The sequence below is a fragment of the Adiantum capillus-veneris genome, chromosome 5 (genome assembly GCF_014529385.1).
Source record: "Adiantum capillus-veneris isolate H3 chromosome 5, ASM1452938v2, whole genome shotgun sequence".
In the NCBI taxonomy this organism is placed as follows: domain Eukaryota; kingdom Viridiplantae; phylum Streptophyta; class Polypodiopsida; order Polypodiales; family Pteridaceae; genus Adiantum; species Adiantum capillus-veneris.
The window spans coordinates 163065270-163090917 of NC_140935.1; the positions used below are offsets into that span (position 1 = coordinate 163065270).

At 43.7% G+C, this 25648-nt stretch overlaps 1 protein-coding gene across 5 annotated transcripts in view; it reads left to right on the plus strand.

Moving 5' to 3' along the window:
* Positions 1–1702: 1702 nt before the first annotated feature.
* The window catches only part of LOC147458469 (RNA-processing, Lsm domain-containing protein), a 45641-nt gene continuing 21695 nt past the window's right edge, over positions 1703–25648 (plus strand). For 2 of the 5 annotated variants that reach the window (XR_015188231.1, XM_086513096.1), the window contains exons 1-4: positions 1703–2041; positions 2641–2801; positions 2901–2981; positions 3070–3193. Coding sequence is in view for 4 of the 5 variants with exons in the window: in XM_086513096.1 (XP_086369222.1) it covers positions 1907–2041; positions 2641–2801; positions 2901–2981; positions 3070–3193 (501 nt within the window). In the remaining variant the exon portion in view is untranslated. The remainder of the gene's footprint in view (positions 2042–2640; positions 2802–2900; positions 2982–3069; positions 3194–25648) is intronic. The other 3 variants (XM_086513099.1, XM_086513098.1, XM_086513097.1) reach the window with 3 other exon arrangements.

Genomic DNA, 25648 nt, shown 5'->3' on the forward strand with positions numbered 1-25648 from the left:
TCAACATTAATGTTCTTATGAATTTCTTCGAAATCCACACAGCAAGCATGTAATTACTACTTGAATGATCACCTTCTTATAAACTACTGCAAAAAATCGATTTCATCCTCTACATGTACATGAATTAAATTCACCATAGAATACTGAACGTACTAAACAAGGTTTCCATGAACAAAAGACAGAGCAATCTCAAAGGTAACACTCCTACAAAGTTTAAAGTTGATAGCCATTTTTCTTATCAAGGGTCATTTCCCATGTGAAACAAATGCCCACGGTTTGAGATATTTTTTGTTGCAACTTGAACGCGTTATCAAAAACTAAAACAAAAACCCCCCACTGCACAGCTTTCCCAAAGTTGAATAAGAATAAGAAAAGAACGCGGCAATCCGGAAAGTTCCTGATCGTTGTATTTCACTTTCTACCAGATGACGCATTCTGAAACGTACTTCTCAACATTTTTGTGGAGAGTAGGCCAACAGAAAAATATATCAACACCATGTAATGTACACACAATGCGAAGACTCAATGCCACGTTACCAACTCAAATGAAGACTGTCGCCGCGGTAATTCTTCGTGATAAAACACCATCGAGATTGATTTGATGCACCTTTGAATCCAACTCGACATGAGCTACCAGTGGCCTCTGCTGGATTGGAATGCACACTCAATGTGAAAAAAAAAACCTGAAACCGGAGATGCCAAAGTTACCAACGACAAATATCAATGGAGCACTTGATGTGGCAAGGAAATGGCCGAGAAGAAGCTCAATGGGCTCCCAAAGTATCGAAACGCAATGGAACAAAGTAATTATACATATTTCTCCCATTTGTTAATGCATTATATACAAACACTACCAGCATACTTTACCTACCTACCGTATCATTCCTACCCCAAAGTAAAATTCATTTACGTTCTATTTTATATCTCGATTTTGATACGCAAACAAAGCCTTACCATTACACTATTCTTGTTCGAAAAAACTTGTAGGTGGATTATTCTCAATCATGCATATTCCCGTGGAAGAATTCAATAAAGATATACAAAGCTTGAAATATATATTGCTGGAAATGGCCACAAGAAGATACAATTTTTTCCCTTGTTTTTGGTTTCCAAAGGAGAAATCAACTTTCTTTTAGCCAGAGGATTTGTGGAAGTAGCAGGTTTAACCTTGCCTTCCTTCACAGATAAGACATTAGGCAATGCAGAAACTGTAATAGCGATCGATCTGGGATTAGGGCCAACACCTGCAACTTTTGAATACCCCGCTATGTAAAATGGAATGAAACAACAGAAACACTTGATGTTTATCTAAATCTTGGATAAACTCAACCTCTTTTTCCTGATCAGCTTCAACTTTGTAAACATCCAACTCTCTTCTGTTTTCAAAGCCAAACCATTTACCAAAAAGTACTTTGATGACGCTTTCAATAAACTTACAATCAATATTAATATTTTTTAATTTAGTCACTCTCTCGAATCAACATTTATTGGACACGTAGAAAATAACTTATATTAGTTGTCGTTGTCAACCACGAACATAAACTACATTTGTATAATTTTTCGCACATGTAATTCAATAATATTTCTACCTAATAACTCCAATTCTTAACTAGAGGCAGTGCCCTAGTCTACCGTAGACCACCTTGTTTTAGTATCGTGGGATACATAAAGGTAATGCATTTCACAAGGAACTTAGTGGTTTATTTCAAACGAGAGCGAGAGAGAGAGAGAGGGGCGGCCCAATTTGAAGATAGTCCGAGAAAGCTCGTGGAAAGCTGGGCACAGGCGCGCCTCCTCCATCATCGTTTCACTGCGAGGGGATCTTTTACAGAATCCAGCTCATAAGAGGTCTCTCTCTCTCTCTCTCTCTCTCTCTCCCCCCCCCCGTGAGAGGCCAAGGAATATAATGGCCGTGGAGTCGCCTGCAAGTAGTGTTACAGAGTTTGTAGTAGGATGTCGTCTTGCCATTAAAACCACTCTGGGAGACTACCTGGAAGGTCAAGTTCTAACCTTCGACAAGCCTTCCAACCTGCTCGTGCTTCATATCCTTTGACAAAAAAATTGTGTGTACTGTCTTTGAAACTTCTTCTTGTTGGGTTAATTGTTTTGCGAATTTGTGGGAGCTTGTCTTTGATTCCAGTTGGGAGTTGGGGCATGGGTGGGTGCTTTGATTACACAGGATGTGGTAATCTTTTTTATTTTTCATTCACAATGTATGTGCTTATTGTTACCACTGACATCACTCGTTGGCGATACATCTTAAATGGTATGTCATAGCATTTATAATATTCTATACAAGAATTTTCTTTCCAAGATACCATTTTTCCAGCAAATTTGTTCACTTCATACTCTGATGCATGCATTATTTTTGTGCTGAGTTAAGAGATTCATTATTTGCTTTTAGATTTGATACACAGCAAAGTCCATCTGTATATGCCTTGACGTTTTCAGGTTAACTTAAGACATCATCATGGTCTCAAAGGCCTTTTTTTTTTAACAAATCAATTTACCTTGGCGAGCAGATCACATGGTGTTGGTCTGTTTCAAGAGACATGTTAAACTGTTAATATGATCTGCCACACAAAGGAAATCGATTTGTTGCTTCAGAGTATTGTAGCTGTTTCCTTGACCTTTCTAGCACAAGAGATTGGTCAAACGGGTCCACGACGAAATTTACGATTTTTAAAAGTAAACTATATAAAAGAGTCTACGTTCTTGGGGCATGGTGATGATCCCCTAAATTTGAAAGATTTCATGCTGGACATGGAGAGCTTGAAGGCAAGGGAAGAGGTTGCCATAAGGTGCATAATTACTGGTTATTATTTGGATTTTCTGTTCTAATAATTGCTCAAAACAGAATTGCTAGTCCTTGCTATTGATGTTGTGGACTCAATTGATAGGCAAGCAGAAGCTGAGGCAGAGCGCATAGGTATTGGGGTCACAGCTGAGGCTCAAGATATTTTTGATGCCTTATCCAAAACGTACGCAGTTCTGTATTTGCTATATCTTCGTGTACTTGTTCAGAAGTAAGTTAATTTACTTATGAAGTTGGTGGTTTGTTTACTCTAGGCTACCTGTCCGTTGGGACAACACAATAATAGTTGTGATGAACGAGGTGCGTGTGAGTAGTCCTTACTATCCAGAGAATGTTGCAGGAGGACCACCAGCTGCCAATGAGCGAGTGAGGAAAGTTGTGAGTATTTACTTCTCAGTTCATGCTCTTATCTTTAATAATCAACAGTTTTGCATGCTCTTTCTTGGCATACTAGAGGAGCTGTAGCTTAAAACGAGCGAGTAGAAACGAATTGTAGACGGCCTGTTAAGTCAGAAGATTTGCTTCCCTTAGTGAACTTTGGAGAATTGTAAGCAAAGCTAACTGTAAGGTCCAATGCTATTATCAAATCTAAAGGCAAGATGTTTTTCTTTTTGCTTGTCGAATGGAACAAGACATGATTTTATATGCATCTCGAGAACTGAGAATGAAAGTAAAATGTGAGTCACATAAGATAAGGTGGCGTTTTGGTGCTGAGACTTTCATGCTCTCCATTTTAAATCCATGGGGGATCTTGGATCTGTCCTGGCAATAGCTAAAGAGAGATTTTATATCACTGAGCTCATATTTTGGCAGCCTCTTGTGACCTTTTAAATAAGTATAGAATTACTTGAACATGTGTGTAATGCTGCCATTGGTTTTGAAGTTTGTCAATACGACGGGGCTTTTAGGCCTAGGGTTTTGTCTCTAGGTCAAAGCTGCACCTGATGACTGCATCCACCTGGCCTGGCACAGCCATTCAATCTCTGGAGAGGTGTTCTTGATTCCTCGTCTACCTTTGATTCAGAATCCAGAGCAACAATCTTCTCCAGTTGCGTATTAAGTCTCTCTCTAGAGTCCTCTTGTTCTTTTTGGACGAGTTAGATAGTGATATAACTATGCCACCTAGTCACAAAGATGTGTCTGATATGGATCTATTGAACAAGGTTTAGGGCAAGGGTTGGGTAGCAGTATGTTTCTATGTACTATGCGACTTTTGGCTAACCTGTCCTGTTGAGATTGACATTACAGGTGTAATCAGGGTCGATTTCTCTTGTTGAAAGGAGGCACTTTCACCAGAAGTTTGTTTACGTGTGAGCATATTGAAGTGGCAGAGTGATGATGTGGCAATAGTAATGACATGGCACGTGCTCAGGTAGCATCCAATGACATGGCAGCCATGTGGTGCAGTATGGGACGGCAAGAGTTTTTTCAAAAACCTATATATTGCAGTGGTCAGCAGCTGAGAACACTTTTGAGCCTCCCTGCTATTGATTGCAAAAAGCACAATGGTATTAGAGTTTCACCTTCTGTATGTGTGTGGTCCGTATCTCCTAGGAGCAGATAGTGGGGACTGGGGGCTGTTTTGTGGCTTGCTCGGCTTTGTGTGAGGTATACAATACCAACAAGCATGTCTAACCATGTATTTTCCTGGCCCCCTGTGCTTCTTGACCTCATTCTCTAGACCTTTTTTGTGGATTTTGCGTTGTTTTGGGGACCTTAGGCAATCTATATGTATTTATCACATTCACACTCATATGGGCTTGATGTGCCACGCGGATATGCTAACTACGCAGGGCCAAAGCCAAACTCTAGACTAGAAGACCCTAGGGGAACTAGTATTGGCACGCTTGTGAGCTTCTTCTCAGAACCAGTATGTTTGGGCAATTCCATTAGATTAGTTAACCATCTCTTCACAAATGATTATATTAGTCGCGGTCGGGAAACTGGCAGCAGATTTGTAGGACTAGTAGATACGTGTTCACGGCTTTGTGCTCAATGACGTCTTTCATGTGTGGCCAATAGAAGTATTGTCTTATCAAGGCCAAAGTTTTGTGTCTGCCAAGCTACCTTGCACTAGGTGCAAAATTGCACGGGGAATATCCTTATGCATAGGACACACAAACTTTGTCTTGCTTGAAAAGTAAAGCATCAAGAATGGACTACCTTTTTCTTTCTCTGTATAGCCGGCTATTGGACGTGAGGGCTGCCATAGCTGCCCTGGCTACGTAATCTCTCTTAATGTCACCTCAAAATTCCACAGATGCGAGGATTATGTCCGTAGCACCTCAAAGAAAAAGATAAGAGTCAATTGGGATCTCTGTAAACAAGAGAAAATGGCCTCAATGTTCGGCTAAAAGCACCTCCAATGTATGGGATTGCGCTCCTCTGAGAATGAACTCATAGAGTTCCCCCCATCTTGTTATGTAACCATAAAGGTCAGGCGGGGCATAGAGATATATCAATAGTGAAGGTCAAGCAAAACCTTCAAGCAAACTCTGAGAAGGTAATAGTATCGAAGCAACGGGCTTCTAATTATATGTCAGTGCCAATAGCATAAACTCAAGCTTTTTGTGCATTGGGCGAAGGAAGCAAACCCCGCGGAAACCATCAAGTGTTTGAGGTCCAAGACCACACGAAAAAGATAACTAGTCCCGTTCAGTGTTCATAAACAAAATTGCTACCATTCGGAACCACGTGAATCAAACACAGACTCGTATCCTTAAAACCTTGACATCTACGTGTATATATCTAGCATACTTGATAAATAAAGAATGACATTGTGGAGCTATAGCTGAGGTTCTCTGCATCTAGCTATATTTCCAACTTTTGATGCTGCCTCTAAGATGTGAAGTCAAAGGCTTGTTGAAGCAACAAGAAACCTTGTGGTTTTTGTACTCGTTTGGAACCGGTCTTGGATCGGCTTTGAGCTACAAACAATAAGGGTATATGTGGATTAACAGTAGAATTGATGAGGTCTTCACTATCCGGCTCTTCCTATCGAAGATGCAAAACAGAAGATGTCTTCACACGAAGCCATAATATGCGAGATACATACATGGCGGTAACCCAAGGCAGTATAATTGGTAGGTATTCAAGGTTGTGCATCGTGGGGAAGGGAGCCTTGAATGATTTCGAGTAAGCGTCTAGGAACTTCATGTCCATGTTCACCTTTGAAAGTTAGTGAAGCTTGTGATCTTATCGAGCGGCACAAAATATGTTGAGAAGATAGCTGCCGAAGAGTGGGGCATAGGATGTAACCTAGCGCACCATGCAAGTGCATACACCCTTGCATAATACACATGGATAGGAGAGACAAACGCAGCGTCTGCATCTCTTGCAATTGTTCTTGAAGCATAGCAAGAAGAGCGAAGGCCTTGCCTGGAGACTAGTGAAGAGCTCACTGACGTAGCCTATGCGTGAGCAAGAGCACCAAGTGATGCCATGACGTTGGAGTAGATAATATGAGAGTACATGGAAGGAGAGTCGAGTCAGTTGACAAATCAAGAGAGTGAGGGCTAGCTTAAGGCACTTGGCCATGGAGGTCCTCATTTGGTACTACCCATGTGGGCTGCAATGTATATTGCCATTTGGCATTGCCCATGCCGATTGCCTCTGTGGCATTGTGCTATAGCATCTTAAGTGAATAGCCCAATGTGATTCCAATATGTATTTTGGCTTTTGGTATTTATTTTTGTTATTTGTCAAAGTCTGGGTAGGGAAATTTGCTAAGGTGAGTATATAAGCACCACCATTGTATTATCATCAATTCATTGCCAAAATTGTTTGGTTCAACTCTCTCTCTCTCTCTCTCTCTCTCTCTCTCATGTGTATTCTCCCGCTCATTGTACGCTTTTGCATCGTCAACCTTGAGGATGGTATCTGAGCTGTGTGCTCATTAATCATCGAAAAGGGCGTCGTCAGGAAGTAGAGGAAAAGAAGGTTGTCGCTAGCGTTTTTGCTCTCTAGCATTTTCAAAGCTCTAGGCATTGGCGTTTTTTCAAAGCTCAGTGGGTGAAGGTCTCTTTATGCTGGCGTTCTAAAACGCAAAGCAAATGGGCACTGACTACTGTGGGCTGAACTTTGTGTTGATGTATGCTCATGTGTGTGTGTGTGCGTGTGGTGTGTGTTGTGTTGTGTTGGGGAGCATATGTTAGTGCCTAGTTCTACACCCACTATTGGGCACTGACGACGTTAGTGGGGATGTGGTGGTATTTAGTCAATACTATGCATGATGGAGCTGATGGTTATATTGTCTTGTGGGTGACTACCATGGGTCTATACCTTGCACTTTCCTTCAAGGGTGAATCTGGGCTTATCCTGGATTCATCTAGGTATACTAACTATTGTGGGCGGCTGCGCTTTTAGCAGGAGGCAGCGTTTAAAAAACGCTGTTGCGTTTTGGCTGTTGGCAGGAGCCACGAGGCAAGCAAGTCGTGCTCCTTGGGGGTAGTCCCTGCTGGTGATAAGAGGCTCAAGGAGCTTGCGTTTTAAAACGCTGCAAGCAGGAAGGTTTTTTGGTGGTGTTTTCTTGGCAAGCCAAGTATTTGTTGCTGCTGGCTAGTGTTACAAAACGCTGTGGGCAATTCTCCAGCGACTGCGTCATCTTGTTGCAGAGGGAATAGCTTGGGTAGCGCTTTTGACTCATGGTTGCTGAGCGTTTTGAGACGTTGTCTTGGTCCAAAGAGGGGCATTTTGAGATGCCGTTAGCAGAGAGGGTAGACTCCACAATGGAGAGAACGACCATTGAAGGTTTCGGCTTTTCCATCAAGCTCATGGAGCGAAGTGCATGCATGTGAACCTTCTTGCTTCTACGACGACCAGTTTTGACCAACACGGCTATGAATAGTTCGTCGACTAGTACCCAGTTAGTGGCCTATGCATGGATGAAGTTCTCAGGGAAGCAGTCACTTTGTTTGGCTCAGGATTGTGAAGCCAAAAGCAAATGCATGAGTTCGCTAGAGGACAGAGGCAAAGGCAAGCTTTGACAAGGACGATAGGACAAGTGCTCAGTTAGCTGCCTCGGTATCCACGAGGTCAAAGCTGTTATAAATGCAAAAAGACAAGTGTTACTGGGGAACGCCTATTTTGGGGGGGGGGGATGTCGGCATGGCGTTCCGGGCAATGGCAATCTTTGAAACGTATCAGAACGGCCAACCATTCCGGACAAACATGTCATACCGGAACGGCATGCCCGGAATGGTTCGGAACGGCGCATAATGGTCAGTTTTTCAGATTTTAGTTTTGCTATCCTGTGAACCTCCCCCTTAAAAAATGCCTCCCCCCCCACCCCTTACCTCACAATGCACACAAGCTTTCAAGGGCCAAGGCTCAAGCTCTCAAGCTCTAGCCTCTTTCAAGCTCTCAAGTCTACAAGGCTACATAGTACAGGCTCTCTCTCTCTCTCTCTCTCTCTCTCTCCCCCCCTCTCGCAAGCTCTCAAGTCTACAAGATACACGTTTGCCTTGGTAAGGTTGAATGGTCTTCGAATCCAGTTTTCTGTGAGTAATAGGTATTCAATCACACTGCTAAAAATTCCATAATTTGGATGTTTTTAATGTCTCCCATTCCGCGAAGTCCCCGTTCCGGACCCCTCTACTGTTCCCCCGTTCTGTGGAGATCTTGTCGCCGTCCCCGCTAGGCATTCTAAGTAACTCTTGAGAAGACGCTTTGTTTGGCTCTAGAAAGCGAAGCCAAAGGCAAAAGCAAGCAATCACAAAAGGACAAAGGCAAAAGCAAATTGGACAGAGATAATTGCGATAAAGATTTGACAGAGGAGATTAGTGTGGCACACGTGGTGGCGACCACAGTGGCCATGACGCTAAACCCTAGTCAGGTGGCGATTGTCGCTACTACCTTTTGCCAAGGAGAGGCTTGTGAGAAGCATAGAGGGGCAAAAGAAGTTGCCTACAAATAATTTGGACCAATATGTTAGAGTTCAAGTTATCGGTGTTTGAACCCGTGAGTCAGAGTTCAATGCACATGCATCTGGCGCAAGGAATCAATCATACGTATCTAAAACACTATGGATGTGCGTGCCAATTCATTGTTGTTGGCCGGATTATGGATAAGATGTGTTTCAAGTTCATTGTTTAGGAAAGTTTGGACGTGATGTGCTCACTGTTCACGAATGGGGATTCTTTGATGTAGTGTGGTCTACCTTTCAATTTTCTACGAGGCAAGCAGTGCTCAAGATGGCATTCTTTCAAGTTAAAAAGACCGGTGGCTCCATAAAGGTACCTCTACTGGGGTGTCCATGGTAGCTTCTTCATCACTTGGTCTTCATACATATGTCCACTACGAGCTGCAAAGAGGGTGTTAAATTTATAGCATCTGAAGTAAATAGCCCAATGTGATCCCAATATTTATTTTGGCTCTAGGTATTTATTTTACTTATTTGTCAAAGTCTAGGTAGGCAATTTGCCGAGGTGAGTCTATAAGCACCACCTTGCCCCCATCGTATTATCAGCAATTCATTGCCAAGGTTGGTTGGTTCAACAAAATCTTTTTCTCTTTCTCTCTCTTGTGTATTCTCCCGTTCATTGTATGCTTCCGCATCGTCAACTTTGACATGTCCCATGACTCCATGTGGATTGTCCAACTACCCATGTGGTATGGCTTGTGTGGCATTGTCCAAGTGGCACTAGCCATGTGGACTGCCCGTGTGGCACTATCCATGTGGATTGCCCATTTTGCATTGTCCATGTGGCACTGCTCATGTGGCACTCACTCTCCATGCGGATTGCCATGTTGCATGGCCCATGTGGCATTGCCCAAAAATAAAAGCAACAAGTGGCGTAGGAGAATTAAGAGTCAAAAATCTTAGTGACATTGTCTATGTGGCACTGTCCACGTGGATTGCCCTGTGACATTACCCTATTGGCCTAGCCTAGAAGCAGGGGGATTGTGGACTTGCTTGCCTCTTGTGGCTTCAACCTACGTATGTGAAACTGGCCCGTAGGGCGGTAGACTTTGGCTTTCACCCGAAACTTTACTTTAGACTTTAGGACACAGAGAAACTTTGCAAATAAAAACCTGCAACAGGAATTGACACTTAAAACACTCACGGCTTGGAAGCTAAAGGGCTACCAAGTAGTCGCCGACACCTATTTGCCCCGGACCGCCTGGGAGCATTAGGGACCGTCTAGGGCCGAAACCCTAAACCTGCAAAAATAGACAGCAGTCTGTATTTCCCTGTTTTGGGCTCTGTTTTGCGAGCCGGTCGCATCCGCAAGTCTTGGAGGTCTGTATTTCCCTGTTTTGGGCTCCGTTTTGCGAGCCGGTTGCATCTGCAAGTCTTAGAGCTCCTACACTTGTAGGGCTACTTGCCCTTTGAAACGGATGAGATTTCTCGCGTGAAATCTCTCCAAATTCACTTGTACCTGCGGGGGATTAGCAACTTGCTAATCCAGTACTTGTGCAAGAGGCTCTTGACTCGGCAATCGCGCATGAATCCACACAACTGTACATACATATGAAAAGCCCTCGAGGGGGGCATCACGTTTCTGTATTCATAAAGGAAGAGAGGTGCGCGAGAGCAGAATCATGGTGCTACATAGTGCAAGGGAGAAGGCGAGCTTTCCATTAAAGCTTCATCACCTGCACTAACTACTCACACACGCACTGTAAGTCATAGTGAGAGAGAGGCAGCCCTCAAGTGGATTTTGTGCCAATTGTTAGCTGAGGTGGCAGAGTTTGATCTTCTGAGGCTTGTGTTGCTGCCAGTGTCCACTATACCTCTTTTGAGTTAATTTCCTAGTACCCACCAACTTATAAGTGTAGCGAGTGGGCCTAAATGACCTTGAACTGTGCCTAGACACACTTTTACTGCTCGATTCTAGTGCCGGTCGGCCCGACCAACTCGTGGCGACAAGGCCTTCGTGTCTATGGGTGAAACTTGAGCTCGGCCATTGGTTGTTTCACATTGGCCACACAATGTCTGGCCATTTGTGTCTGCAAAAAGAGGGTCCCAAAAATTAAATAAAAATCATCGGGATGAAACCAACACCTAAGGTTAGCAATTGCCACGTCTTCGTGACAGTAATTCGCAGTTGCCACGTCCTCGTGACATACCCTCCTCTTGAAATCGCAAACGTCCTCGATTGCATGCCATATATACATGCCATTGATGACCTTGTGTTGTTAGCACGCTTTTATCATCGCATGTACCCGCAAGAAAGGTCATAACACATAGATACAAATGACTTAATGAGACCTTCATACCTTTTGTCATTTCCATCTATGATAGAAGTGAGCATATACGTTTAACACTTGAAGAGCGATGCACACTTCTATTGCATTGTATCCGTATGTACATTTGATGTGCTAGCTCCATCATTACCCCTCTGCACATGTTGGGTTGGGGCATACGTAGGCTGTAACCCAAAGGCCTCAAGGTAAAGCTGCAACACATTTGGTGACTTTGACAATTCATGCTCTTCCATCCACTTTCCTTCCGTAGGTGGTTAGTTGTCTTGCAACCTGTCCCTTAACTTTTCTTTCTTTAGGTGCCAAAATCTGCTCAGGTACCAAGATCTCATCAAGTTCATCGACTTTTGGCTAATCTTCCTGTGGCATAGCATTTGGCACATCACCCACAAAGGGTCTTAGAAGACTCACGTGAAACGCATTATGAATCTTCCAAGTGTCAGGCAATTTCAGCCTATAAGCAACATCGCTGATCTTATTAAGCACTTGAAAAGGCCCATAGGAACGCATGTTGAGCTTCGGAAACCTTTCCTTGCCCTTCATCTTCTTTAACCTTGCTTTTTCAAACCGTAAATGTACCCAATTACCAAGTGACAATCAAGAGCCCTTTTTTGCTTTGCCTGAGTCTTCTCCAAGGCAAGCCTTATCTTCTTATACATTTCTTCCATGTTCTCAACATATTGATCTGCCTCAAAGATCACGTCCTTTGTATGTAAAATGGGAGGAACCTTTTTGCCACCTTCAACAATGTCAAAAGGTGCCTTTCCTGTGGACGAATGCACTGTATTGTTGTACGCATACTCAAGCATAGGCAAATATTGTTTCCACTTGCCCTTATTATTTGACACATAACACTTCAGTAGATTCAAGAGAGTAGAATTAGCCTCTCTTGACTGTCCATCAATTTGTCGATGAAACGAAGATGAGAACTTGAGCGTAGTGCCCATGTTCTCAAACAATGCTCTCCAAAACAAACTTGTCATGTGAGGATCACGATCATTGGCAATTGACTGTGGCATACCATGGTACTTGAACGCATTGTACATGAACAACCGTGCCATTTGATCAGATTTTATCTTCTTCCTGAGAGGAATGAATGGGCCTACTTGCTGAACCTGCAAATAATGGTCCATATACCATCATTCCGTGTCAGCGTTCTTGGAAGATCAAAGGTAAAATCCATAGCAATGCTTTCCCATGGCCTATCCGGAATCGGCAGTTGCTGTAATAATCCTGGTGCCTTTTGCCTGTCAAACTTGACCTTATGGCAAATCACGCATGCTCGCACAAAGGCATCCACATCTCTCCTCAAAGTAGGCTAATAAAAGAACGTCTCTACCGCTTTCAGTATCGCATCCCTTCCATGATGCCTTGTATACGGTGGGACATGACTTTCTACCACGACCTTATGTCGCAATGGCCTAGTGGCACAAAGTCTGCCATGCATCATTATAAAACCGTCTCTGTGGAGGTAGTGCTCATGACGTTGCCCATCTTGCAACTGTTCAAAGATCCTTGCAAAATTTCCATGAATAGCATATTGTTGCTTCATGTCATCAAGCTCATGATGATAAGGAATTGACACAGCTGAAATATGTGGCTTCCTTGATGACGCATTAGCCACAACATTCTTCTTGCCTTCCACATGCATAAACTGGAAGTGGAACATAGAAAGAATGTTTGCCCATCGCATATGCTTTTCAGATAACTTTGACTGTGATCGCAAAGTTTGATGATATGTCTGGACAACAAAATCAGACCTAACAAGTAGCGCTTCTAGCTAGAGTGTCACAAAGTGATGACGTGGCTACCGACAACAGAAACCCTAATTTCTGCTAGAAACCCTAATTCTTGCAAACCCTAATTTCTGCCAGAAACCCTAATCTGTAGAAACCCTAATTTATGGAAACTCTAACCCTTACTGCTGGCTGAAACCCTAAAGTGGCTGGAAACCCTAAAACAGGCGGCAAATGCCATGTGGCAGCAGTACGGACCTTTCTGGAAATTGCGCTGCTTTCCAAGCCAGCAAGCGACGCAAATTATGCTGCTTTTCTCTACGCTAGGCCAAGAGAGAGAAATTGATTGCTTTAATTTTTACTCTCTTGAGAGAGAGAGAGAGAGAGAGAGAGAGAGAGAGAGAGAGAGAGAGAGAGAGAGAGAGAGAGAGAGAATTTTGCTTTTATTTTTAAGAGCTTTTGGGACTCTGCTCTTGGGCATCCCTTGTAATCTTTAAATAAACAGTTTAGGGCTCACTTTGCAGAGCATCTGGACGCAGAGTCTGAGAGTGAAACCCTAACCGCTCTTTGTACTTTGACATTGATTTAATACATAAAGAAATACCGAAAGGGGCGCCGGTCTTTGGGGCCAATATCTCTAGGCACGGAACTCCGCCAGGATAGTGCAAATCTATTGTGATCTGAATTGTTTTGAAGTGGTTATTTGGTGTTGTGGTGATCGATTCTTGACTTGGAGTGTCCAAGTCTGTTACAGTGGTATCAGAGCACGGCCGATTTCTCTTCTACGGGAAATCTGATCCCAATTTTTTTTTTCTGCGACACCTATGGCTTCACGCAAGGATCAGTCGACTCCCTCTGCATCTGGAGATGCGGGTAGGGATCACAACGAAGGTTCCGGCAGAGAGTATGGCTCGCCTCGGCCTACTCAGGCGGAGCGACGAGAGATGGAGCGTCGTCAATTGATCGGCGATGCAACAAAGATGATGCTCAATTTTGCGAAGGACCCAAAATTTGCAAAGTATATGAGCAAGACTTCTGTTCAGGAAGTGCACGAGCAGTGGCAGAAAACCACTACACCACCCCCAAAACCCGCTCTTAAGAAACCTTCTGCTCACAAGAAATATTCAGAGAAGGAATTAGAAGAGGTGGTTGATGCACGGATTGCTCAGCTTTTTGACGCGCAAAGGAAAGCCAAAAAGCACGGCAAAAAGCAGAAGAAAGGCACTGACTTCCCGGGTTATTTGGGTCGTCAGTCAACATTTGACAAAGCAAAGAAACAGAAGAAGCGTGTTCACTTTGAAGGAGTACCCAATTCTTCTTCTTTCTTCTTCTTCTGACAATTCTTCTAGCTCTTCAGATTCGAGCGAAGAAGACAGAATAGGTAAAAAGCGAAGCAAGAAACAACGCTTCGGAAAGGGCAAGAAAAAGGCAAAGAAGGCTAAATCTCGCCCAGTTCTACTGAGGACTCGTCCACGGATAGCTCAGATTTCGATGACGGAAACTTTTATGCTTCTTTTAAACAAGACTGCGCCAGTTAAATGGCTGAAATTTAAGAAGCTTTTTATTTCTTCTTGGTTGGCGCAAGAGTATGAACGAGATATACGAGCTGCTTGGAACCATCTTCGGATGACCAAGAAAGATACATAAAATGCTTACTGTGAGAGATTCTTGAGCTCTTTTCTACCCGTCTCTTCATTCAAGAAGATTTCATTCAGAGAATAGATTGAGCCAGGAGTTGATGAGTCATGTGAAGTGGGGCTTTGCCATTCACTCTGGGAGTCTGACCTATCCCACAGATGAGGCCATGACACAATGAGGCGAATAGACTTCTGGGAATGAAAGTAGAAAGAAAAAGAGCAACCCAGAGAAACGGGATGCTTTGTCACGTGACACATCCAACCCTATGTGTCCGTGGACAAGCTACACCATAACAGGGTTCCCGTCAGTCTAGTCAGTCTAGATTAGAAGTGATCTGGCACTTTTGTGAGTCTATTCGTAGAGCGTGCATGCCCTGTCACTTAGTGTAGATGCATATCCTTTGGTTGCACACTGCATAAGCATAAGCATTTCCATCAGATTCCATCAGAGTCAGTTTGGAAAATTTTCAAGTGACTTTATCCTATTTTTAACATTTTTCACTTATTTATTAAGTGACTTTTGTTGGGAACTCAGTACGGCAAATTGGGTAAGTTAATATATAAGCAAACCCAAGTTAGCACAATAGGGCAGATGAGCAAGGAGCACAGCAGGCTTTCCCAAGCAACAGGTACTCCCTCCCTCTCTCAGCAAGATCCTCCCCAAGCCATCCTTGGTGAGACCTCCACCATCAGCCTCAGCGTTTTAGCATCGCCATCCTCTCTCCCTCCCTTGGCGTTTTTCAAGCAACAGCCCATCGCCATCAAGCTCCCTCTTCCTGGCGTTTGTCTCCCCTACCGGCAGCCAACCTCAGCGTTTTGCTAACGCTAGCAACTCATGCATGAGGTAGCGTTTTTTCAGCCACAAAAACGCAGCCTCAGCCCTGCAGCGAGGCAGCGTTTTCAGCCCTCCACATCAACCCAAAAACGCAGATTGATCATTGCAAGAACCTCAGCATTTTTGTCATCTGTATGAGCCTCTACAAATCAGAGATTTTCAGCCATAAAAACAGCACTAAAACAGGGATTTTCGGCCATACGAAACAGCCCCAAGATCACCCAGATTCTCAGCCATTAAGCCCTTGTGGACAACAGATAGAAGAGAACCAAATCCAGCCCTAAAGTCATCATCGTCGTCATCGACATAGTTCCCGTTTGCATCAGTCCATGCATCATCATTGTACACCTTTGTGCAATAAAAAATTAGACCACTCTCGCCGATGAGAGTGGGGCCTTCGGAGGAGGGTTTTACAACGTCTTTGGTGTCGTATCTCTCTTCTCTCTCTATCTCTCAGTCTCATACACTTGCACGCATAGTATCCATTCACTTTGTTTGTGATCATAGCACTTTCCATTAAGAACTGAAGGCTCTCCCTTCCATAAGAACAAAAGGAACCTTGAGTACAGTTCGGAGCACTCATCTTGAGCAAAGCGCAAACAATCATTCCGCTGCACCTAACAAGCTTACTTCGCAGGAGCGAGCTCGATTCATCAAGGAGGGGAAGTGTTTTGGATGCGGGAAACATGGACATATCTCTTCGAAGTGTCCTAAAAAGGCACAGAAAGAACAGAATGATAAGGACGACGATAGGCCTGAGAGTTCAAGAGCAGCTGAGGAACGTGGACGAAAAGGCAAGATGAAAACAGGATTGGTTCCAAATTGTGTGGGTACCGATCCCAACACCATGGACGAGAGTACAGAACTTTGCCGAGCTTGGGGCAAAGTGAAAGATCAAGAGGCCTTGATCTTCTTTGATGGAGGAGCCAAGACCAACTTCATTTCACCGGAATTGGCGGCGCGACTCGAGATTACTCCCGATCGGATGGGACCACTTGCGGAGGCAATTCTAGCGGCACCCAGCAGGGACGTAGCCATTACACGTGTCATTGGCAAACTTCGGTTGCATTGTCAGGGGTATTTGGGGCATGAGGACTTCTTCATAATGCCTTTGGAGGGTTGTGATGTTCTCTTCGGGATTCCCTGGTACCACAAGAACAACGCCGTGGTCGATTATCGAGCGAGGAAAGTGACATTGACTACAGAGAAGGGCAAAACCATTGTACTTGATATTAAATTGAAGGGCGAGTCTGTCCCTATTGTATCGGCTTCAACCATTTCAAAATTAATAAAATCCAATCTGTTTGTTTACTCGATCTTTATGAAAGAATTGAGCGATAAGGAAAGGACAAATGTGTCTAAACTTGATAAAGAACGCCAAGATTTTCTCCACTCTCACGCCGATTGCTTCTCAGAGGGCCTACCAGGGTAGTTACCACCCGCTCGTCCTGTAGATCATACCATTGATCTGATATATGGAAGCACCACCACCGAACCGGCCACCTTACCGTGTGAGCCGAGCACAGAATGAAGAGATTATGAACCAAGTGAAAGACCTCTTGGAAAAGGGTCTTGTCTAGCCTTGTACTTCACCGTATTGCTCTCGAGTGTTGTTGGTTTTGAAGAAAGACGGATCTTGGAGAATGCGCATCGCTTATAGAGCTCTCAACAAAATCACCATCAAGAACAGATTTCCGATTCCTAGGATCGATGATATACTTGACAGGTTACAGGGATCCTCGTGCTTTAGCAGGATTGACCTGAAGAGTGGATATCATCATATCCGAATGGCGCTAGGAGACGTCTACAAGATAGCCTTTCGGACTACTTTTGGGTTATTTGAGTTTTTGGTGATGCCTTTTGGCTTAACCAATGCTCCTGTCACATTTAACCGAATGATGGATGGGATCTTTGGAGAGTACAGGCTATCTATTGGCACTTTCTTTGATGATATCATTGTTTTCTCCAAGAATGAGGCAGAACAAAGAGATCATCTGCTTCAGGTCTTTCAGGCATTTCGAGATCACAAGTTAGTGATTAATGCAAAGAAAAAGTGAATTTTTCCTACTAGAGATACACTTTTTGGGACACATTGTCTGAGCAGCAGGAGTGCAAATGGATCCGGCCAAGATAGAGATACGTGATTAGCCCGATTTGAAGAATGTCCATGAAGTTAGAAGCTTCTTGGGACTGTGTTTGTACTACACGCGGTTCATACGAAAGTTTGCAGAGGTTGCTTCCCCTTTGCATATCTTGACACAGAAAGGAGTCCCTTTCTCGTGGGGACCCACAAAGGTGACTGCCTTTCAGACATTGAAAGAGAAATTGACTACAAGACCAGTTTTGACGTTGCCGTACTTGCAGAAGTCATTTGAAGTATATTGTGATGCTTGTGGTCGTAGTCTGGGTGCGGTCTTAATGCAAGAAGGCCATGTCATTGCTTCTGAGAGCCGACTGTTCTCAAGGTTGGAGATGACAACACAAATTTATGAGAAAGAGCTTTTGGCGGTTATCCATGCTCTTACTCAGTGGCGGCATTACCTACTCGGAGCGGATTTTACTTTCTTTACAGACCATCCGAGTTTGCGCTACTTCTTGTCACAGAAGCAGCTTTTGGAAAAGCAAATGCGGTGGGCGAACATCTTGTCACAGTTTCACTTCCAGATTGTCCACGTGCAGGGACAGAAGTATGTGGTGGCAGATGCTTTGTCTCGGATGACGTTGGTTTTGGCTATTTCCGCGATACATCATAAGAGCTTCGAGGATATTTTCACACGGATACGGGATGGGGAGACAGTAGCAGGATACTCAATTCGGGAAGGCTACTTGATGAGAAAAACCATGTTGTGCGTTACACAGCCGTTGAGGGAAAAGGTTATGATCGAATGCCACTGTCCACCTTTTACGGGTCACGACGGCATTGCTACCAGCATGAAGGGGGTAGAGAGATACTTTTTTTGGCTGAGACTCAAAAAGGATGTGGAAGAGTTTGTGCAGAGTCGCTTGGTATGCCAAAGGTGAAGTTTGATAGGCATAAGGCACAGGGATTGTTACAGCCTTTACACATACCCACACGCCCCTGGGAAAGTATTGTAATGGATTTCATTTTTGATCTCCCGAGAACACAGAGTGGTCACGATGGTATCTGGACTGTTATTGACAGATTTAGCAAACAGGCTCATTTCATTCCAGTGAAGAAAACAGTCAAGCCTGATCACTTAGTTAGATTGTTTGTGGCCCAGATCTTTAGATTACATGGCATGCTTGAGACGATTGTCTCTGACAGAGACCCGAGATTTAGGAGTTTGTTTTGGAAGGCAATTTGAGAGAACATTGGCACGCGGTTGCAGTTCTCGTCATCTTTCCACGCGGAGACTTATGGGCAATCTGAGATTGCAAATTCAGTGGTTCTAGATTTATTGAAGTCTTGTATCTCGGATCAGAAGACTCAATGGGAAAAGTACCTACCTTTGGTGGAATTTGCCTACAATAACACGATACACTCTTCAACGAGGAAGGCGCCATTTGAGATTGTTGAAGGTGCTGCGAAGGTTCCACCCTTCCTAAGCACGAAAGATAAGATCTTTGAAGCGGATGAATATACGCGAGATTTGGATACGGCTTTTGCCAAGGTTCATGAGACTTTGCAGAAGTCTCAAGAACGACAGAATAAGGCAGCGGATCGCCATCGTCGCGACTTGAAATTGAAGGAGGATGATTGGGTGCTCTTACGTTTTGAGAAGGTAGGCCTAAGAAAGAAAATGGGAAAGGAGAGGCTTTTTCCAAAGCTTAGTATTCGATATTGCGGACCTTTCCAGATCACTGAAAAGATAAATGATGTCTCCTTCCGATTGAAACTGCCAGATACTTGGAGGATTCACAATGCATTTCATGTGAGTCTCTTGAAACCTTTTAAGGGTGATGTGCCTGATGATGGGGAGCTTGATGAGCAACCCGAAGTGCAAGAAAACGAGGAGATCCTTGTTCTTGCACAGATTTTGGCACATTAGGATATGAAGCATAGAGGTAAAGTCCGAAGGCGATTCTTGGTTAAATTCAAGAACTACCCTGCATTGGATGGGAAGTGGTTTGAGGAGGAGGACCTAGCTAATACTCCTCAGATTGTGAAACTTTACCTTGATGCTTTTGGTTTAGCATAGTCTACTCAAACGGAACCCAAAATTCAGCTTGGCACAAGAGGGGAGTCCCTCCGCTCCTATGTCAACAGATGCCTTGATTTAGATACTAGAGTCAGTGATGTCTCTTTGAGCTTCAGGGATACTAAAAGTTGACAGTATTCTGCTGTTTGACTTTAATGAAATGGAATTCTTGATTATGATACTGATTTGTTCTTGACTTCTTTTAAGTTCAGGAACTGATAGACTAAATGACTGCAGCATTTTGGTCTGATTGATCTTGAATAGACATGGTTGCAAATAGGGGTTAGTCAATCGGACATCGATGAGGTCCCGATTGGATCTAGATGCGATTGCTAGCTACATTGCCGATAAGTCATGGTCTAAGATCCGAATGTGTTGAATGTCGTGTGATGTGACTGTCGATTTGGTACATGTGCTAGATGTGTGTTCCTAGTACGTAGGTACTAACAGTTAGTGTCTGCTAAGACGGTTTATGGCTTTTGTCGGTTTTGCAGGCGTAATCGCGGTTGATTACAATGCTTTCAAGAGGGGGGTATGTCACAAAGTGATGACGTGGCTATCGACAGCAGAAACCCTAATTTCTGCCAAAAACCCTAATATGCAAAAATCCTAATTCCTGCAAACCCTAATTTCTGCCAGAAACCCTAATCTTCAGAAACCCTAATTTCTGGAAACCCTAACCCTAACTGCTGGCTGAAACCCTAAAGTGGCTGGAAACTTTAAAGTGGCTGGAAACCCTAAAATAGGCGGGAAATGCCACGTGGCAGCAGTATGGACCTTTCCGGAAATTGCGTTGCTTTCCAGGCCAGCAAGCAACGCAAATTATGCTGCTTTTTTCTACGTTGGGCCACAAGAGAGAAAAATTGATTGCTTTAATTTTTACTCTCTTGAGAGAGAGAGAGAGAGAGAGAGAGAGAGAGAGAGAGAGAGAGAGAGAGAGAGAGAGAGAGAGAGAGAGAATTTTGCTTTTATTTTTAAGAGCTTTTGGGGCTCTGCTTTTGGGCATCCCTTGTAATCTTTAAATAAATGGTTTAGGGCTCACTCTGCAGAGCATCTGGATGCAGAGTCTGAGAAATACCGAAAGGGGCGCGAGTCTTTCGGGCCAATATCTCTAGGCACGGAACTCCGCCGGGCCAGTGCAAATCTATTGTGAAGTGGTTATTTGGTGCTGTGGTGATCGATTCTTGACTTGGAGTGTCCAAGTCTGTTACATAGAGAGCGCATGAATGACGGCCAGTATCTTTTCTCATAGATTTGCATAGTCTTTTCTGGCCCTTGCAAGACTCTGCTCTCGTAAGCTACTACCTGACCATCTTGCATTAGCAGTGCTCCGATGCTATTGCCACACGCGTCACAATCGACCACAAATGAATTCCTAAGATCTCGTAAAACAATTACGGGATCTGAAGTCAACTTTTGCTTTAAGAGACTGAAAGCTAAAATCTCTTTTTGGGTCCATCTAAAAGTGACCTCTTCTTTCTTTTGCAACGCGTGAAGAGGTGAAGCTATCTTTCCAAATTTCTGATAAACCTTCTATAGTATGAGCACAATCCCAAGAAGCTTGGACATCGTTCACAGTCTGCAAGTCGGGCCATGTCTTAATAGTTTCAACCTTTGTGGGATCCATTCGGACACCATCCTTTGAATTATGTGGCCAAGAAAGTGGATCTCTTGCAAGAAGAATTCACTTTTCTTAGGATTGACAAGTAACTTGTGACTGCGTAACTCTTTGAATACAATGGTCAAGTGACGCCTATGCTCCTCTTCATTCTTTGAATAGACTATCATGTCATCAAAGAATGTGCCAACAAACTTTTGATGCGAGTGGAAAATTCGGTCCATTATCCTACTGAACATAGCAAGAGCATTTTTAAGACCAAATGGCATCACTAAAAGCTCAATAGAGACCAAACGTTGTCTCAAAACATAGTCTTGTGCACATCCTCTGGCCTTATATGAATCTGATGGTACCCACTCTTAAGGTCTATCTTGCTGAAAATTGAAGCACCCTCTAAACGGTCGAGAATATCATTAATCCTTGGGATAGGAAACATGTTCTTGATGGTATTCTTATTCAATGCATGGTGGTCAATACACGTGCGCCAAGAGCCATTCTTCTTCTGCACTAGGAGCATTGGGGAGCAAAAAGGTGAAGAACTAGGCTGAATCAGCCCCTTCTCTAAAAGCTCCTCAACCTGGCCCATAATCTCTTTCTGCTGATCCGCACTAACCCGGTAGGAGGTCTATTTGGTGGGCTACACCCTGGCACCAAATCTGTCGTATGGTCCTTTGGCCTCTCCCGCGGCAATTGCGATGGTAATGACTCAGACAAATAGTCATTAAACTCTCGCAAAAATGCTGACCTTTCTTTATCTAACACAGATAAATTTGACTGACAATTATTGAAAACGTCACGTGCAAAAATCAAGTACACAGAAAGATGATTCTTAATTACAGAAGTGATAGTCGAAGCAGATACAGTGAGGACAGATTTCCCTTTGAGCTTTACATCCAAAACATGAGTTTTGCCCCTCTGTTGAAGGGTGCCCTTTTAGGGTTAGGGTTAGGGTTTTTGATGTTTTTAGGGTTTTTGGCAGATTTTAGGGTTTGCAGGTTTTAGGGTTAGAGTTTCCAGAAATTAGGGTTTCAGCAGTTAGGGTTTCTTCTCTCGGGTATCCACGTCATCACTTTGTGACATACCCCCCTCTTGAAAGCATTGTAATCGCCCTCGATTATGCCTGCAAAACAGACAGAGGCCATAAACCGTCTTAGCAGACACTGACTGTTAGTACCTACGTACTAGGAACACACATCTAGCACATGTACCAATCGACAGTCACATCACACGACATCTCGGGACATCACAGGACATCACATGGCATTCAACATTCATTCGGATCTTAGACCATGATTTATCGGCAATGTAGCTAGCAATCGCATCTAGATCCAATCGGGACCTCATCGATGTCCGATTGACTAACCCCTATTGCAACCATGTCTATTCGAGATCAATCAGACCAAAATGCTGCAGTCATTTCGTCTATCAGTTCCTGCACTTAAGAGAAGTCAAGAATAAATCAGTATCATAATTAGGAATTCCATTTCATAAAGTCATACAACAGAATACTGTCAGCTTTCAGTATCCCTGAAGCTCGAAGAGACATCAATGACTCTAGTATCTAAATCAAGGCATCTGTTGACAAAGGAGCGGAGTGACTCCCCTCTTGTGCATCCCACTGCACCATATCTCCGGCCAAGCTGAATTTTGGGTTCCAAAAGCCTCGAGGTAAAGTTTCACAATCTGAGGATTATCTGCCAGGTCCTCCTCCTCCATCCACTTCGCATCCAATGCAGGATAGTTCTTGAACTTAACCAAGAACCGCCTTCGGACTTTACCTTTATTCTTCGTATCCTTATGTGCCAAAATCTGTTCAGGAACAAGGATCTCCTCGTTTTCTTCCACTTCGGGTTGCTCATTAGGCTCCCCATCATTAGACACATCACCTTTAAAAGGTTTCAAGAGACTCACATGAAATGCATTGTAAATCCTCCAAGTATCTGGCAGTTTCAATCGGAACGAGACATCATTTATCTTTTCAGTGATATGGAAAGGTCCGTAGTATCGCATACTAAGCTTTGGAAAAAGCCTCTCCTTTCCCTTTTTCTTTCTTAGGCGTGCCTTCTCAAAACGTAAGAGCACCAAATCATCCTCCTTCAATTTCAAGTCGCGACGATGGCGATCCGTTGCCTTTTTCTGTAGTTCTGGAGATTTTTGCAAAGTTTCGCGAACCTTGGGAAAAGCCGTATCTAAGTCTCTCGTATATTCATACGCTTCAAAAATCTTACATTTCGTGCTTAGGAAGGGTGGAACCTTCGTAGCACCTTCAACAATCTCAAATGGCGCCTTCCCCGTCGAAGAGTGTATCGTGTTATTGTAGGCAAATTACACCAAAGGTAAGTACTTTTCCCATTGAGTCTTCTAATCTGAGATATAAGACTTCAATAAATCTAGAACCACTGAATTGGCAATCTCAGATTGCCCGTTAGTCTGCGGGTGGAACGATGAAGAGAATTGCAACCGCGTGCCAATGTTCTCCCAAATTGCCTTCCAAAACAAACTCGTAAATCTGGGGTCCCTGTCGGAGACAATCGTCTCAGGCATGCCATGTAATCTGAAAATCTGGGCCACAAGCAGTCTCGCTAAGTGATCCGGCTTGATTGTTTTCTTCACTGGAATGAAATGAGCTTGTTCCCTATATCTGTCAATAACAATCCCGATACCATCATGACCACTCTGTGTTCTCGGGAGATCAAAAATGAAATCCATTGCAATACTTTCCCAAGGGCGGGTGGGTAAAGGCTGTAACAATCCCTGTGCTTTATGCCTGTCAATCTTCACCTTCTGGCATACCAAGCGACTGTGCACAAACTCTTCCACATCCTTCTTGAGTCTCGGCCAAAAGAAGTATCTCTCTACCCCCTTCATGGTGGTAGCAATGCCGCGGTGACCCGTAAAAGGTGGAAAGTGGCATTCAATCATAATCTTTTCCCTCAATGACTGTGTAACGCACAACATGGTTTTTCTCGTCAAGTAGCCATCCCTAATGGAATATCCCGCTACTGTCTCCCCATCCCGTATCCGTGTGAAAACGTGTGCAAAATTTGTATTTGTGGCATATTGGTCGACCATATCCTCGAAGCTCCTATGATGTATCGCAGAAATAGCCAGAACCAACGGCTTCCGAGACAAAGCATTTGCCACCATATTCTTCTGTCCCTGGAGATGGACAATCTGGAAGCGAAACTGTGACAATATGTTCGCCCACCGCATTTGCTTTTCCGAAAGCTGCTTCTGTAACAAGAAGTAGCGCAAGCTTTGATGGTTTGTATAGACAGTAAAATCCGCTCCGAGTAGGTAATGCCGCCACTGAGTAAGAGCATGGATAACCGCCAAAAGCTCTTTCCCATAAATCTGTGTTGTCATTTCCGGCCTTGAGAACAATCGGCTCTCGTAAGCAATGACATGGCCTTCTTGCTTTAAGACCGCACCCAGACTACGACCACAAGCATCACAATATACTTCAAATGACTTCTGCAAGTCCGGCAAAGTCAAAACTGGTCCCGTAGTCAATTCTCTTTCAATGTCTGAAAGGCAGTCACCTCTGTGGGTCCCCACGAGAAAGGGACTCCTTTCTGTGTCAAGATATGCAAAGGGGAAGCAACCTCTGCAAACTTTCGAATGAACCGCCTGTAGTACGAACACAGTCCGCAGAAGCTTCTAACTTCATGGACATTCTTTAAATCGGGCCAATCACGTATAGTCTCTATCTTGGCCGGATCCATTTGCACTCATGCCTGCTGAGACAATGTGTCCCAAAAAGTGTATCTTTGGTAGGAAAAATTTACTTTTCTTTGCATTAATCACTAACTTGTGATCTCGTAATGCCTGAAAGTGAAGTAGGTGATCTCTGTGTTCTGCCTCACTCTTGGAGAAAACAATGATATCATCAAAGAAAGTGCCAACAAATAGCCTGTACTCTCGAAAAATCTTGTCCATCATTCGGTTAAATGTCGCAGGAGCATTGGTTAAGCCAAAAGGCATCACCAAAAACTCAAATAACCCAAAAGTCGTCCAAAAAGCTGTCTTGTAGACGTCTCCCGGCGCGATTCTGATATGATGATATCCACTCTTCAAATCAATCCTGCTAAAGCACGAGGATCCCTGTAATCTGTCGAGTATATCATCGATCGTAGGAATCGGAAATCTGTTCTCGATGGTGATTTTGTTGAGAGCTCTATAATCGATTCATATTCTCCAAGATCCGTCTTTCTTCAAAACCAATAACACTGGAGAGCAATAGGGTGAAGTACTAGGCAGGACAAGACCCTTTTTCAAGAGGTCTTTCACTTGGTTCATAATCTCTTCATTCTGTGCTCGGCTCACACGATAAGGTGGCTGGTTTGGTGGTGTGCTTCCAGGTATCAAATCAATGGTATGATCTTCAGGACGAGCAGGCGGTAACTCGCCTTGTAGGCCCTCTGAGAAGCAATTGGCGTAAGAGTGGAGAAAATCCTTGCGTTCTTTATCAAGTTTTGACAAATTTGTGCTATCCTTATCGCTCAATTCTTTCATAAAGATCGAGTAAACAAACAGACTGGATTTCATTAATTTAGAAATGGCCGAAGCCGATACAATAGGGTCAGACTCGCCCTTCAATTTAATATCAAGTACAATGGTTTTGCCCTTCTTTGTAGTCAAT